The sequence below is a fragment of the Dromiciops gliroides genome, chromosome 3 (assembly GCF_019393635.1).
Source record: "Dromiciops gliroides isolate mDroGli1 chromosome 3, mDroGli1.pri, whole genome shotgun sequence".
Taxonomy (NCBI): Eukaryota; Metazoa; Chordata; class Mammalia; order Microbiotheria; family Microbiotheriidae; genus Dromiciops; species Dromiciops gliroides.
The window spans coordinates 344,842,874-344,860,364 of record NC_057863.1 but is presented as its reverse complement, the minus strand read 5'-3'; the positions used below and the strand labels follow the sequence as shown (position 1 = coordinate 344,860,364).

The 17,491-nt window shown below is 35.7% G+C and overlaps 1 protein-coding gene across 1 annotated transcript in view; it reads left to right on the top strand.

Moving 5' to 3' along the window:
- Positions 1 to 17,491, top strand: part of STAG1 (stromal antigen 1) — a 360,000-nt gene that overhangs the window by 261,541 nt on the left and 80,968 nt on the right. The window contains 2 exon segments of the mRNA XM_043995188.1: positions 11,849 to 11,966; positions 17,013 to 17,116. Coding sequence (XP_043851123.1) covers positions 11,849 to 11,966; positions 17,013 to 17,116 — 222 coding nt within the window.

The following is a 17,491-nucleotide window of genomic DNA, read 5'->3' as shown; positions in this document are numbered from 1 at the left end:
GGGCAATGAGGGTTAAGTGACTTGCCCAGGGTCACACAGCTAGTCAGTATCAAGTGTCTGAGGCCGGATTTGAACTCAGGTACTCCTGATTCCAGGGCCGGTGCTCTATCCACTGCACCACCTAGCTGTCCCCCAAATGCAACTTTTAAAAAATAAAATCCTGTTTTGTTATCCTTAGCTTTCCCTGCCAGCCACAATTCCCTCTTATCTCTATGTGGGCTAAGAATAGGCTTAAGAAAGGTGAGATATAGGAAGAAACAGAAGACTAGAGCCTCATTTCCAGTGTTTAGCCCCACCTGTACAGGAATGACCAAGGTCGGAATCCCTGAGCAAGAAAATATAACACTTGTGGGTAATGGTGAGTTGCAATTTGTCACCATTCTCCCTGAATTACTAAGGTCCAGGGGAGGAGTGGGTCATGTGATTTGAGATTGAGTAATGTGTAAATTAGGTTTTTAAGGAACATTAGTGTGAATGTTGAAGTCTGGTACAGTATAAAAACAAGTTGGTGAGCAAGGTAGAAAGGGGAAATCGCCTGGGGTAAAGTAGACAACAGCTACCATGATCCATATAGGATAAAAAATTCTAAGAGGGAACTTCAAAGAAGAGTTTGCACAGTGATGGCAGTAAAGGGAGAATCTGGAAAAGGCAATGGAGAAAAAGGGGTGTTTTGACTTCTTATCTAGGACCACTGTGTTAGGTTTGTGAGAAAAGGAACAGCTGAATGAATACAAGTTGTTTGTTGAGTTCATTATACATCTACATTGATCTTTTATACAATTCTCTCTTTCTCCTCATACAAATTGTTTCTCTTGTCTCTCAAGAATTTTATTCTTGGGAGCTTCCTATCCTTTATAATGGATTTAACTCCCTTATGAAATGTTTAGGCCATGGATTCCTGCTTATTCTTTCTCTGAGCCCTTTGAAACTTGTTCTCAGAATCAATTATGCATATCGAATTATGCCTGGCTTTCTCCTCCTCTGTCACAAATTCCAAGATAGAATGGTCACAGGGCAGAGCCAAGATGGTGGAGTGTTAAGGAACAGTATGATGAGCTCCCATCCACAAACTTCTCCAAACATCTAGCAAATTCATCAGACTGAATTCTAATAAAGAAATCCAGAGAAGGTTACAGTGAGTCCTTAGTACAGCCCAGCTCTACATAGGGAGGTTTGTGGACACTTGGGATGGGTCAGTCCAGAAACATGCTATTCCCTGAGCAGTCTAATGGCCAGAGAAAGTCAGTGCACTAGGAAATGAGGAGGTCCCAGACCAGACCAACAAACCCAACAGCGGCACTGCAACAGGGACATGTGCTAATGGAAGCTTTATTGACTGGTGTGTCATAGATCCAGTGCAGCATGAGAAGGGAACCTGTACACAGTGGTGGTGTTCCCAGGTAAGAGAGTTTCTGTACAGTGTACCAAGAAAGGAGAGAGTTCAAAAGACAGCTGACAGTAGTGTAGTTTAGACTCTATGCAAAAAGTAAGGTCTCATTTCCAGTGTCTAGCCCTATCTGCAGAAGAATGACCAAGGTTGGAATCCCAGCCCAAAGGCAAGCCTACAACTCTGCCACACTGAACCCACAGACCTTATAAGTTGGAAGGGTAGAGGCAGTCTATTTTTACACACACCCAAAACCAGGTCAGGAACTTACAGTGCTCAGACGTTTCTCTGCATCAGACCACCTTTGGAGTACTGAAAAGGAACCTGTTCCCCAGCTTGTTGCTGAGATCCTAGAATAACCCAACAATTAATACTCCAAGAAAACAGCAACAGGACCAACTCAGACTCTTCCCTCCAAAAGTGTGGCAGAACCCAGCCCTAAAATCATGTCCAAAGTCAGGAAATGGAATTTTGTTATGAACCCAAAAAAACCCAGCCCAAAATAATAAGCTATTATGGTAGCAGTGATGTTCAATACAAACAAAAAAGGAGCATAACTCCAAAACATCTATGATCAAAACCTCAGAAAAATACAGCTTAGGCAGAAGTCAACTAGAATTCCTGGAAGAAATGAAGCAAGAGTTTAGGAGAAAATGTTTTTGTAAATGCAATAAGAGTGCTTGAGGGGGGCAAAATATGTTTTGTGGAAGAAAGAATTGGAAAGGGAATTGACAATTTGGCACAGGAGAAACAAAACCTTGTCCAAGCAACAAAGACTCTGAAAGTTAAAATGGACCAAATAGAAGGCAATGATTTTATGAAGCAATATGATTCTATCAGACACTAAGATATATTTAAACAAATTAAAAATCTGAAAAACAATAATAGAATTTCTCATAGTAAAAACAAGCGAGCTAGAAAATAGACCAAGGAGAAAAGAAATTTTAGCATCATTGGAATATCTGAATACCATGACCAAAAAAAAAAGAGAGAGAGCCTAGACAGCCTGTTTCAAGAGATCTTAAAAGAAAACTGCTTAGATCTTAGATGCAAACAATAAAGTAGAAATAGAATCCACCAGTCATCTCCTAAAAGAAACCTCAAAATGAAAACTCTTATGAACATCACTGCCAAAATACAGAGCTTCTGGTTCAAGGAAAAAATACTAATAGCAGAGAGGCAGAAAGAATTCAAATACCAAGCATCATACACAGTATAGTCAGGATCATACACAATTTAGCAAACACTTTAGTGAAGGAGCAGGGAGCATGGAATACATTATTTCCAAAGATAAAAGGTATTAAACTTGTAACCAAAATGGTATAAGCTTATCCACCAAATCTGAGTAAAATGTTACAAGTCAGGGAGTGGGTGTGGGGCAAGACAGAATGGGCCTTTTATGAAATAGAGGGCTCCCAAGCATTTCTGATGAAAAGACCAGAACATCATTGAAATTTTGAAGTTCAAACAGAGGAGCAAAGAGCAACATAAAATAGTAAACATGAATGAATGATGAAGAACTAAACAAGAATAAACTGGTAACATTGAGGTCAATAGAGGGAGTACAATTAGGCAACCCCTAGGAGTATGTCTTCATGAACAAAAGAAAAGAATGAAAAGACAAGGAAGGTTAGGGGAAATTATCTTTTGCATAATTTGACTTTTCTATAAACAAGGAAGAAGAGGGAAGTGCCTACACTTGAACTTCTCATCTGGACTGGTCAACAAAAGACAAATCTACACAGAGTTGGGTATACTGAAATACTTTAACTCAACAGAAAAGGATGAAGGAAAGGGGAGACAGTGAGGTAAATTAGAAGCAGGGTAGATTAAGGAAGAGATTGATCCTAAGGAAGCAAGCTCTAAGGATGTACACAAATATTTAAGCTCTTTTGTACAAAGAATGGGAATCTGAGGAAATACCCATACATTAGGGAATGCAATGTTGTGGTTTATAAATGTGGTAATATTATTGTGCTGAAAACTCTTATCAACATAATAACCAACTAGGATTCTAAGTAGGATGAAACATGTTCCCTACCTCCTGATAAAGAGATCACTTTATCAGAATGCAGAATGAGAAATAATCTTTTGAACATAGCTATAGTGGAAATGTGTTTTCATTGACTGTATGTGTTTGTGATGGGTTTGTTTTTGTTTTTGTTTTTTTGTCTATAATGGAGATGAGTAGGGTACCATGGGGTTGAGGGAGACAAAATAGATCTTGGCTGGTTTAAATGGAGCATCACTTCCCCCAGGATTTCCATCATTTTCCACCCTGGCAGATAACTTCTTGTTGTTGAAAATCCTATCCAAAACATATGTTCTTCCTTTTTTCTTTACTTTTCAGTTGATAAAATTATCATTAAGGCAAGTAATTTCTAACCCTTCTGCTTTTTGGTAGAGAGAAAGTTGCAGTATGGATCTAGATAGATGAAATCACCCATAATTTCTGTACCATTCCTCTGTATTACACTTGGGATCTAAACTGGTCATCTGTTTACTTTATTAGTATCTTTTTTTTTATATTGCCTTCATCTCCCTATTCTTTCTTTCCTCATACAAACAGCCATGCCTTATAACAATGAAAAGAGATAGAAAAAAAAAAGTAGAGGAAAAAACTTAACACATCACCCTTAGTCAAACATCTATTTTCCTACAGCTCTGCAAAAGTGGAAAGGTGGTGTGCCATCAATCTTCTCTTCAGAACTTATTTGTTCTTTATAATAACAGCATTTAGATTTCTTGTTTTTGTTTACATTTCTTCTTTTGTACTTGTGTATATTTTTTCCTGGTGTACTTAATTTCCTTTGTATCAGTCCATATGTCTTCCATACTTCTGTGTCATTGTTTCTTACATCATATTAATATTACATTACATAAATGTATTTTACATTTACACACAGAGTAAGTATGGAGTAAAATAATAATAGGTAGCATTTTATATAGTGGCTACTATGTGCCTGGCACTATTCTAAACTCTTTATAAATATTATCTCACATGATCCTCATAGCAATCATGGGAGGTAGATTACTATTAATATCCCCATTTTTATAGTTAAGGAAACTGAAGGAAAAAGGTTAAGTGACTTACCCAGGGTTACACAGCTAATAAGTGTCTGAGGCTAAATTTGAACTCAGGTCTTTGTGACTCCAGTCCCAGTGCTCTAAAAGTCAAAAATATACATGTATAATAAAGTCTTATACATAAGACCCATATCCTATGTATTTTTTTACAAAATTTATATAGTTTTAGATACTTTTCTTTTTAATGTCATTGTTTGTTTGGTTTTCCCTAATGCAGAACCATTTTACTATTCTTGGTACAAGTCCAATTTAACAATAGTGAATAATTTTTAAAAATATATATATTGCTATAGTCTCTTAGAATATGGAAGTCAGAAAAAGAGATTTTTTTTCCCCACCTGTGTCATCTCAGAAGTGGCAACAAATTAAATTGACTAGATGGGATGGTTTGAATAAGGGAATTAATGAGTTATATGTATTTGGTATATTTTCCTCTCTTGGTAGAGCAGTTATCGATGGACTAGAGATGCAGAATTAGACGTGTGTTCACAGACATGGACATTGTGTTGATTTGTTTTGCTTGACTATACAAATGTTAAAATAAGTGTAGAAGGGGGCCCAGTAATTTTGTTGCAAACTTATTAAACTTCATCCATAACTATATACATATGTATATACACATATATAGCTATTTGACAGACATTCAGTTTCTTACACAATTTTCTGTTCTTTGTATCTTGGAATATTTGTGTTATTGATTGTTAGAGTCATAATTTTAAAAATTAAAAAATAACAGAATCATAACATCGAGGATCCTGGGGGAAGAGAATAAAAGGTGGGGAAAAGAAATGAGATTGTTAATATGTAGTCTGTTTTGATTCATGACTCAAAAGGACAAATAAAGAAGGCAAGATTTTTCTAGAATTAGATATAGAGAACACCTTTGCTCTTAAGCTAGCAATTTGATGAAAAAAGTAAAAATATTTGAGTCATATAGTTTGATCTGAACTGCTGAGAGGCTAGAACTAGCAGGGTAACCAGCTTTATTGCATTTATCTGATTCTGAAGGAATTGAGGCCAGTACTGAAGAGGTTATATAGGGGAAAAAATATCTATGAAACTGGAGCAAAGAATTATTTGCAAAATCAAGCTAGTTTAGGGGTAGGGAAGTTTAGAGGTAACAGAAAGGATAATGTCAAAAATGACTTGATTTGTTGAATAAAGAGCTTTAACGGTGCTATTGAAAGTGCAGGTATTCCTTCCTTGCCATAGAAGAAATTCTTATTAAGAGATGGACTCATTGGGAGTTTATCTAAGATAAATAGATCTTAAGTGATTTCCTTTACATACTCAGGGACATATTCACAGAATGAACAACCTAATAGCCTCAATGGTTTTGGGGAAGAACTAGTTAATAATTGTTATAACCTATGGCTTAGTCACCAATTTAGCATGGGATTGTAGGCAAGTCATACCATCTCTCTCATTTTTGGTTTCTTTATGTTTGAAATGAGAGTATTGGGTTAGATCTTCTCTGGGTCTCTTTTGGCTCTACAATTCTAAGAGTCATTATTGTATTGCATCAAAAAGTCTGACTAATGAGAGATTTCTAGTATTTTTATGCTTGTCCTTTCTATGACAATAAATCCTTGCCTCTATACTTGTAAATCCTAAAACTAGCTTTACCTAGAAAGGAACAATGGCTAGTAGAAAAAGACTGCAATATTACATTTTACCTCTATCTAAAAATTCATTATTTTGTGGAATTAATTTATATAATAAAGTTAATCAGTGCCCTATTATTTCAATTTTTCAATTCAAAATTTTGCTGAATTATTTATAATAAAGGAAATTGGCTTTGGAAGAAAAGTAGTTATCTTTCTTTCATATGTTAAGTTTTACGTATTAGATTATTATTGTATTGAAGGTTTCCTGAGGGCTGTGAATTTAGAGAGATGGTGCTGTGTCCAGGCTGGAGTCATACTTTGAAGAGACATTTGAATTTAGTAGTAGTAGTAGAAACTCTTAAGTACATTACACTGAGTATGGTGAAAGATCTGAATTAAATCCTAAGGAATGCTAATATTCATTGTGTTAAGGGCAAAGAATATCCAGGAATAGAAATAGAAAGAATGATCTGAAAAGATAAATGAAAAATTGGGACCAAAAATAAGTTGTATTTTAGAAGTCACAGATGGACCGTTTTAAAGGGGGATTGGGGATGATGTTCAACATTGTCATTTAGCAAACCAGTAAGGGTAGAAACATAAATGATTTTAAGGGGAACATTTTCACAGAAATGGACCAGATTCCAGAGAATTAGAGCAGAGTGAATTAAGAGTGGCTGCAGATGTAAATTGCTAAATCAAGAAGTTAAACTATGAGGGATATGACAGCAGTTGAACCTTCTTTTGACTGAGCTTCACAGATTTTTCTCTGAATATAGTGAAGATTTTATACTATTTAAATATAATCAGTCAACAAGCCTTTGAATGCCTAATATAAGCTAGATACTGTGCTACAATGCTGGAGCTATACAAATATAAACAATACCTATTTTCAAAGAGTGGTAAGAAACTTGAGATAGGGGACCAATTAAGAGGTACTTTTATTAAACTAGATGAGAGAAGATATGGGTTTGAACTAAGGTGGTACTTGAGTGAGTAGAGAGAACAGATTTATTACAAGAATGCTATGGAGGTACAAATTGTAAGCTGTAGGAAGTGACTAGATAATTAAAATGAAGTTGTGTGAAGTTAAGGACAGATAATTCAAAAGAATCAGAATTCTGGTGCCTTTCACATAAATGGGGAAGGTTGCAATAGAGTTTGGGAGGAAGCATAATGAGTTCTTTTTTGGACATGTAGAGTTGAAGTGTTTTCAAGAAATCCAGTTTGAAATATTCAATAAGCACAGGGGAGAAGCTTGATAGATGTCTCTGAGTCATGAACATTTAATTAGGTCACATAGAAAAGAAAGAGAAGAGGACCTAGTTGCAGAACCCTACATAACACCCACAGTTAGGGAGTATGATACAGATTGTAAGCTTTCAGCAAGGACTGAGAAGTTATCGTCAATCAAGATTGGGGAGAACTAGTAGAAAATAATGCCTCATAAACCCTAAGAAGTTCAACTGCACGAGAAAGGTTAAGAAGGATGAGAACTGAGAAAAGATTCAGATTGGTAGCTTTGAAGCAAGATTCCAAAGAGTTGAGGAACAGGTGAGACTAGATGAAGTAGAAACAATGAATGCAGAAAGCTTTTTCTAGGCATTTATTTTGCTCTCAAAGGTGAGAGATAGGGTCTGATAAGGTTCCTTAAAGATGATAAAGACTTGAGCATGTTTGAAAGTATTAGAGGAGAAACTGGTAAATAAGGAATAGGTAAAGGTTGGGGATGGGAGAAGATAATTAAGCTGCAATCTTAAAGGAGAAGATGGACGGAAAGAAATCAGAACCACATGTAGAATTAGTCTTAGCACAGAGAAGATACATTTCATCATCAGAGACTGGAAGAAAGGAACATGTAAACAATTATATAAAAGGCAAAAGAAAAAGAACTAGCAGAAAGGTAGCTATTGATGATGGAAGAGTTGGAAGCAGTGATAATTTGTGTATACGTTCTTAATAATTAGCATTTACAAAGCAACTACTATGTGCTTAGCATTATGCTAAGCATGAGAGATATAAAGACAAAAATAATCCCTGTATTCATTTAGTTTACATTCTATAAAGGGTATCATATATGCACAAATAAATACATTCTCTCTCTTCCTATACACATAAACACATGCACATGATTTTAATGCAATATTTCAGAGTTGGGAACAAGGTGGAACACTTGGAAAAATCAGGAAAGCCTGCATATATGAGGCAGAATTTGATCTAGGAACTTCAAAAAACAGACGAGAAGAGGAAAAGCATTCTGGATGGGGGGGTACATTGTAAAGGACAGGGGGAATGTGAAATGTTGTAAATATGGAACATCAAGTAGGCATGTTTATTGGAATTTAGAATGAATATAGAGGGGCAGCTAGGTGGCGCAGTGGATAGAGCACTGGCCCTGGAAGTCAGGAGTACCTGAGTTCAAATCTGGCCTCAGACACATAACACTTACTAGCTGTATGACCCTGGGCAAGTCACTTAACCTCAATTGCCTCACTTAAAAAAAAATTAAAATTAGAATGAATATAGAGAAGTATAAAATCAGTCTAGAAAAAGAGCTAGGCCACAGATTATGAAAAGTCTAAATGCCACATATATTTTATCCTTACCACAGCAGGGATTCCCTTAAGCTTTTTGAATAAGAGATTGCTTTAGAATATTAGTTTCATACTTCTGTGGAAGACAGATTGGGTGACCAATGACAAAGCTGTTAAAACAACAACAACAGTAACAGCTAGCATTTATTTAGCACTTTAAACTTTACAAAGTACTTTACAGATACTATCTCTTGCTCACAACTACCCTTGGAGAAAGATGCTATTATTTATCCTCATTACAGATGAGGAAACAGAGACAGACAAAACAAAGGATTTGCACAGCTAGTTAAGTATCTGAGGCAAAACTCAAATGCAGATCCTCCTGATTCTAGGATGAGGGCTCTATCCTTTGCATCATATAGCTTCATGTAAAAGGTAATGATGATCTAAAGTGGTGCCTGTGTGAATGTAGAGAAGGAGATGGAATTTAGCAATGTGGAGGTAAAATTGATAAGACTTAGCAACTAATGGGATGAAGGAAGACAGAAGAGTTGAAGATTACTTTTAGGATGACTCCAGGGCTACAAAGCTGTATGACTAGAAGAATGGTGGTGCTCTTAACAGATATAAGGATGTAGGGGCAGCTAGGTGGCACAATGGATAAAGCACTGGCCTCGGATTCAGGAGTACCTGAGTTCCAATCCAGCCTCAGACACTTGACAGTTACTAGCTGTGTGACCCTGGGCAAATCACTTAACCCTCATTGCCCCTCCAAAAAACAAAACAAAACAAAACATAACAGATATAAGGATGTAAGAGGAGTGAACATATGGGTAAACATGATAAGTTCTTTGAGTGGAAGACAGCATATCACACTAGAAAATATTATGAATTTAGAATAGTGGGGCTTGAATTTAAATCCTAGCTTTCCCACTTACTAGCATGTAACTTTAACTACAACCCTCAAACCTTTAAATATAACCGTCAAACTCTCTGGGACTAAGTTTCCTTATGTTTAGAATGATAGTTTTGGACTAGATGACCTCTGAGGTCCCTTCTAGCTCCACTCAACACCCATGATTTTCCATCTCAGCCACTTTCTCACTCTTGGACATGCTTTCAACACTGTGACCTCCAAGTGATAAGCTCCTGCCAAGAACCACCAATTAAGGACTCAGGCCAACCTTATTCACTTCACTCCCAAGTCCCCTTTTAATGATCTGGACTTTTCCACCTTTCCTCCACCTGGGGAACTGGCCACTCAACCTCAATTTCCAGCTACCAATTATGTGTTATCTTCCCCAATTCAAATTTAAACTCCTTAAGGGTAGGCACCCAACCTTGATGTTTATCATTTGTGTTCCTAGGGCTTAGCTTAGTTCCTGGCACATAGTAAGCACTTAATAAATGCTTTATCTATCTACATAGGTATCTGTGATCTTGTATTGAGTTTGATATATTTATGGGACATACAAGACTTTCACTTAGTTGGGTTTTTTCCTTTGTTTCTCTTTCCCCAATACATCTAAGAAAGTGTGCCATTTATACTCTGTTCTTTATACACACACACACGCACACGCACACACACACATACACAGCCTGTTCTTAAGGAATTTCATTCTTTCAGGAGTATGTAATTAATAGTACATGTGAAAGGAGTAGAATCTACTTGTAGATCATTGGTCTCCAAATTCTGCATCTGAGTTCTTTTCTATAACAGTTCAGGGTTACAAAGATGGACATTTTTTTTTGCTTAATATAATAAAAATTTCTGTTGATTACATATTGTTAGAGGTCAGTGGACTACTTCCTAAAATAGTATGTTCCCTGAGACATGAAGATTCAACCAGAATCTTGATTCATTCCTCCAGAGATGATGTTGTAGAAGGAATTCCTGCTTAGGACAGAAATTGGGCTAGAACCGGGTTTCCCAACCCAAACTCTTCTGAAATCTAATAAAAGAAAGTTTTTTGTGAAATGCGGCAGAGATTTTCAGACAGGGCCAATGTGTTGATATGTTTATCTTAACCATATTTTTGAATCAGTCAGGGTTCTATCATGGGGAAGAGGTCAATGGCAAGTATAGCAGTGTTTTGTTTTGTTTTTTCTTTAAAAATCAATAAAACATTTGAGAAATGAAGCAGTGAAGTTCTCTACTATTGATCACACCTTCCTGCACATCCTGAGCAGGTCCAGAAAGGAGACAGAAAGCCACAGGCAAGAGGAATAGGTTCTAAGAAGCAAATACCTTTGGTATAGAAAGTGATGTATATTGATATACATTTTCCCTTAAACCATACTTGTAATAGGATATCACACAGGAAGCACTGAACTGAATTCCTTCTAAAATTTTATCATCAATCACCAAATAACTTAGAGGTAATAAGTATCATTTGAGATCCATAAATGTGGAAAAAATTAGTGGAGGTGCATTGCAAATGATTCAAATGATTGTTTTATGAATTTTAAATGGTTTATTTAAGGGAAGAAAAGTTGTTTACAGGCGAATATGAAGCTTTTTGCTTTAGGATCCTTATGAATATTTAATTTTAAGCATGGTTAAGGGAGTAGTTTCCTCCTAAAAGAGATGGGCCTTTCAGAATTTATTTTACTATTCATTTTCTAGCAAAATGGCTAACAAGAAACCTGTATAAAATGGTATAGTGAAAATAGACCTGGGCTTGGAATTATGAATCCCGAGTTTTAGTTGTTGGTTAACCACTTACTAGCTGTGGCATTTTAAATGTCGCTTAAATTCTCTTTGATCTTGGTTTCATCATCTGGAAAATAGGAATAACAACAATAATACTTATATTGTATGTCTGTCACATGGCTAAATTCAGACAATCTTACCAGCAACATGGCCACAAATCTCATCACAAGACTGTACAGTCTTGAAGACCAAATACAGAAATTGTGATCTGTGTCCAAGGAGAAGGTACCTATATAAATGAAGTTAGAGGTCATTGAAGTTTTGAAGTATAGTCCTTGCCCTATCTGCCTCACAAAGGTGTCCTAAGAAAAGTGCTTCATAAACTTTAAAGTTCAAAATCATTCTGAGTTTTGATTACTTACTGGAAGGTAGTATTTTTTAATTTATCTTCTTTAAATCTGATCTTAAAATCATTGAGTCCAAACCATTGTAAAGGCAATTGAAGTGTTCATTATCTCAAGTGAATTAGTACCTTATTAATTACATTTACTTTTAGTGATTCTTGATTTGTTGTTTCTAGTTGCATGAACATGCAGCTTACCTGGTGGACAGTTTATGGGAGAGCTCTCAAGAGCTATTGAAAGACTGGGAATGCATGACAGAATTGCTATTAGAAGAACCTGTCCAAGGAGAAGAAGGTACAGTATTTTGAAATTTTTATTTTCCATATCTTTAATATTTTTTCTCAATTGATAATTATAGAAACATGTATAGTTTATATACTTGCCATGTAAAAAGGGTTTTGATTTCTTGTCCTACATTTCAACAGAAAAACTTGTTCAATTCTAGCACCTAAAAATGCTATTGAACAGGACTGTACTTTTCCTAAAAAATTAAGGGGGAAATTTCAAGTCCTTAAAGATGGTGATAAGGACAAAATAAATTAAGAATATCCTAATAATCATAAAATCTTTCCAAATTTGATACTTGCCCCTCATTTTATGTGTAAAAAATACTACATAATAATCCAGTAAGCTTGCTTTCTTAGTTTTTTGCAAATATTCAACTAATTTCTTTATTTCTTAGAATACAAAACAGTGATATTTTAAAATATGTCCCAATTGCGTGTGTGTGTGTGTGTGTGTGTGTGTGCGTGAGCGTGTGTGTGTTGTGTGTGTGTGGTGTGTGTGTGAGAGAGAGAGAGAGAGAGAGAGAGAGAGAGAGAGAGAGAGAGAGAGAGAGAGAGAGAGAATTGGGATTAAGTGACTTGCCCAGGGTCACACAGCTAGTAAGTGTCAACTGCCAGAGGCCAGATTTGAACTCAGGGCCTCCTGACTCCAGGACCAGTGCTCTGTCCACTGCACCTCCTAGCTGCCCCCACCCCCCAATTAATTTTTAACAACTTTTTCTGTGTGGAAATTTTGAAAGGACTTTTATGCATGCAAAAAATGTTATGGCAATAGTTGTTTGTCTTGAATTTAAAGGCAATAAATAATAAGATAATACTGACCACATGAGAATGTTTATTACAGCAGGACTTCTTAAATTTTTTCAACTTACTACCCCTTTTTGCCTATGAAATTTTTTATGTGACCCCATGTATATAGGTATAGAAAATAGTTATATATAACCTTTTACTGTTGCCAAATTTTTCACAACCCTCACATTCAGTTACCCCACGTGTAGGGGTCACGACCCACAGTTTAAGAAGCTTTGATTATACCATAGATTTCATTCATGGATTTTTCAATATCTTTCACTGTTGAGAATTGACATCTTCTTTAAACGTGTTAAAATATAGTAGAAATATAAGTACAAGAACTTCCCAATTTAAGAAGTTTGTTTTAAAGTTAATTGTTTGTAAGCGGGAATGGAATATCCCATAGAAAGTATTTCCTAAGTAGGTCACAGAAGCTTATTTATTTGTCCCATAATGTATCAAAAGTGTTTAAATAAGAAAAGTACATTTCTAGATCAGTCATTTCCCATTTTTCCCAAATTGAGAAACACAGGAACAGGGGGATCCAAAAATGGATTCCTCAACCCAATTTTGTGTTTGGGACATTTATAAGTTAGGGACTTAGCTATATGATGACTGATACATGATACAACAGTGACTCAACTCCCTCTCAAAAATAGAAATAATTTCTCCCAATTTTTTAAACTTCAGTGTTATCTATTGTCTCTCATAGCCTTCTTTTAGTATCTTTCAAAAATGTTCACCTTGTAATGAAATGAATTTATTAATATTTAAATGAGTAAAAATTTTTTACATCTGTTCACCAAGGAGTACTATGTATTTTAGGTTGGTATGTTGTGATTTAGATTCAGCTATCATTTGTATTCTTTTCTGTCAAAAATGGTAAGTCTTTGGTTTTCTTGGAAGGGTATTTTGAAGTCTTGAGTTTGGACCAAAATTTAGAATACTACTCCATAAAGCTTGTGAACAAAATTGATGTCCAGGGAGAAAAGGACTATTTGGAAAATATCCTTATCACTTAAAAGCAGAATAAGTCCCAAACAGTGCATATCCATTGCTGTGTCTTGATTTAACTATGTGTATACATAATATGTACACATTTATCAGAATATTTGGACATGGACTCTCTGCTGCATTCTACCTTGAGCTTCTAAGAGCTGCTTCTTTCTGGAAATGGCAGGGGATACTGTCTTCATTAACAGAGAAAAATAAGTTGATGGGTTTAAGCATTTTCTAATTTATAAAAACCATTGTTTTAAGGGCTTTTTTGAACTTTCGGTGTGATGTAGAATTTTAACAAATTTGAAATAGGGTTGTTGTGTTTTTATTTTATTTTATTTTTGAGGCAATTGGTGTTAAGTGACTTGCCCAGGGTCACACAGCTAGTTGTGTTAAGTGTCTGAGCCGGATTTGAACTCAGGTCCTCCTGAATCCAGGGCCGGTGCTCTAGCCACTGCGCCACCTAGCTGCCCCGAAATAGGGTTGTTTTGTACATTTTGGCTTAGGAGGATTTGGGGTGGCTATGATAATGTCTTATGGAAGAAAAGATAGCTTTCTTAACAAACAGACTTGAAAGAAATCTTTTGTGTCTGCCTTTAATATCTTGGCATCCATGAGCCAGTATTCATTTTCTAATTTTAATTTATCTTCTAATTTCCTAATGAGATAGTATTTGTAAAGGACTTGGCACAGTGCCTGTCACATGGTAGGCACTCTGTGAATGCTTATTCCTTTTCTTCCCCCCAAAAGAATTTCCAGATTGTTGGCTACTTTAATATTCGAAATGTAACTCTTTCTGTTTCTGCTACTGCCATGTTACTAGCTTATCCCTTAGAGACTTTTACTTTCTATGTGGGATTTTATTAGTTTGATAAGAGTTGACTTGAAATACCTAGACATGTTTAGAAATACGTTTCATATCAATAGAAAAAGTTGGAAAATTGTTCTTATTTTGGGGTTGCATTTGTGCATGAAAGAAACATTTGTTTCCAGGCAACAAATAGAAGGAAAAACTGGCAAGACTTGATGACTTACCAAATCTGGGGAGATAGAGCAAGCCAAAGATTCTTATGGTGTACTGTGAATACCTATAACAGAATGGAAAGCTGATGCAAGAGAAAACAGCTGGGAAAATAATGAAATTAGGTTTTAGCAATGCTGAGCTTACAGTGAGTAGCAACATTCAAGAAGACTCTTCCATAGTCAAAAATACAGGATTAAAGCTTTGAAGAGTGCTTAATCTTGACAGTACAGATTTGGAAGTCATTTACATAGAAGGCTGCTGGGAGCCATGGCAGTGGATGAGCTTTTTGAAACGATGACTGATATTTACATCACATTTTAAAGTTTGTGAAGCACTTAACATGAATTATCTCATTTGAGCCTCACAACAGTTCTCTGAGGTGGGTTTCACAGGTATTGTTACCCTCACTTTAGAGGGGAAGAAACCAAGGCTTACAGAGGTTAAGTAACTTCCCCATTATCACACAACTATGAAGTATTTCATAGTATTCAAATTATTTGAAACCAGGTCTTCCTTATTCTAAGTCTCTCCCTACATGCACTACTCTTCTCTGCTGCTGATCTGTACAGAATACCTCCAGATGGAGGTCAAGAGGAGGAGGAAGTCAAAGGGATTTTCAAAAATAATTTCATATCACAGAATTGAAAGGAAGAGAGTTTCGGGTTTGGAGAGAATGTAGTCAGCAGTGTTAGTTATAACAAAGAAGTTAAGTCATTAGAGTTGAACAAAGGCCATTTAGTGATTAATAGATCACTGATGACTTTCAAGAGTATAGTTATAGTAGAATGATGAAGCTAAAAGTCATATTGTAGGAAATTAATGAGTAAAAGAGTATTTAAGGAATAGTGGCACTGCCTGAGAGTAGAATATTTATGTTATCTGACAGTTCATTGTATCTGTTTTGAAAAGAGAATTAAAGTGGATATTTAACTCTTGTCTTTGGCCTTTAGAAAGCTATCTTTTAAAAGCGTTTAATTATCTTGGTTTCAGATAGTAGAACCAAAGTAATAGTTATTTAGGATACAGATAAATTACAAGTGCTAAAAGATCTGCCTAACTTTGAGCCTTCTTAAATATTTTTCCAGCTGATAATTTAAGATTAGGAAGATATTTACTAAAACCATTAACATCTGTAAAATAAGGTGTTATGCTGCATGATTTTGAAGATCCTTTCACATATAAGTCCTATGGTCTCATCGCATAGTTAATAAGGAAAGCAAAGAGGAGGGATTCAGGGCTTAGAAGAACTTGGTTGTTCTGTAAGAGTTCAACTCCTAGGAGAAATATGTGTACTGTTTCACTGTGGGTAAGAACTCTGAGGTATTACATTTTGATTACTTGAAGTTTAATTAATATATGAGTTTATAAACTCCCTCTTCATCTCTAACCATACCTTATCTAACATGAAAGCAACAGTGTTTCTTGGTAAGTATTAATACATAATAGTGCAGAAGTGTTTTACTTTGATGCTGTTAATGTATAGACAAAAAAATTATTAGTTTATTCTTTTTTTCCAAAAATGAGTAAGCATTTTAATTAAAAGGTAATTGAAGTGGGGACAGCTAGGTGGCATGTTGGATAAAGCACGGGCCTTGAATTCAGGAGGACCTGAGTTCAAACCCAGCCTCAGACACTTGACACTTACTAACTGTGTGACCCTGGGCAAGTCACTTAACCCTCTTTGCCCTGCCCCCCCCAAAAAAAAACCAACTTTTTTTTTTTTTAAGTGAGGCAATTGGTGTTAAGTGACTTGCCCAGGGTCACACAGCTAGTAAGTGTTAAATGTCTGAGGCCAGATTTGAACTCAGGTACTTCTGACTCCAGAGCCGGTGCCCTATGCACTGCGCCACCTAGCTGCCCCCAAAACCCAACTTTAAAAAAAAAACTTACTTTAAAAGAAGATAACTAAGTAAAAATAGACTTTACATAAAAAGCAATCTGTTTTGTCTTTTGCGTGCTAATTCATCCCTCTGAAATCAAATCCTGTTTTATCAAAATGTCTAGTCAAATTTTATGCTTTTTAATCTTGGATATCAAGGTATTTTCTTGTAATTAATGCCCAGCTCCATTACTAATCTTCCTATCCATCAACATTACACTTGAAAAAACTTAAATGAAACAAAATTAACTGAATTTGTTGATTATACTCAGTAGTTGTGATCTGCAGTTTTATGATTATCATTTTGTTTGGCATATGATTATTGGAATACAGCTAATCATACTCTTTTTCTTTCACCTCAGCAATGTCTGACCGGCAAGAGAGTGCTCTTATAGAGCTGATGGTCTGTACAATTCGTCAGGCTGCTGAAGCCCATCCTCCAGTGGGAAGAGGGACTGGCAAGAGAGTAAGTTTCATTAATAATAGTAGAATCCAACACAGAGTAGATATAAAATAAACGTAACTGGCAGAGAAATGCATCTAAATTATTTTGGTAATTGGTTCCTGGAATTAAGCTCTAAAATATATTCATCCAGCTAAGTTCTTTAAGTGCAGACTTTTTGAATCATCATAATTTTTCTTCCCTCTATCTCCCACTACCCTCGAAAAGAAAAACAAAACCCTTACAACAAATTAGCATAGTCAAGCAAAATAAATTCCCTGAATCTAGAATTTCTAAGCTAAAAGTCTCCATGAGGGTTCATAGCAGCCCCGATTTAGAGTCAGAATTTTAGAGACAGTTTGCTTCATTTGGATTGTGATATCTAGAGAATTCTAAGTG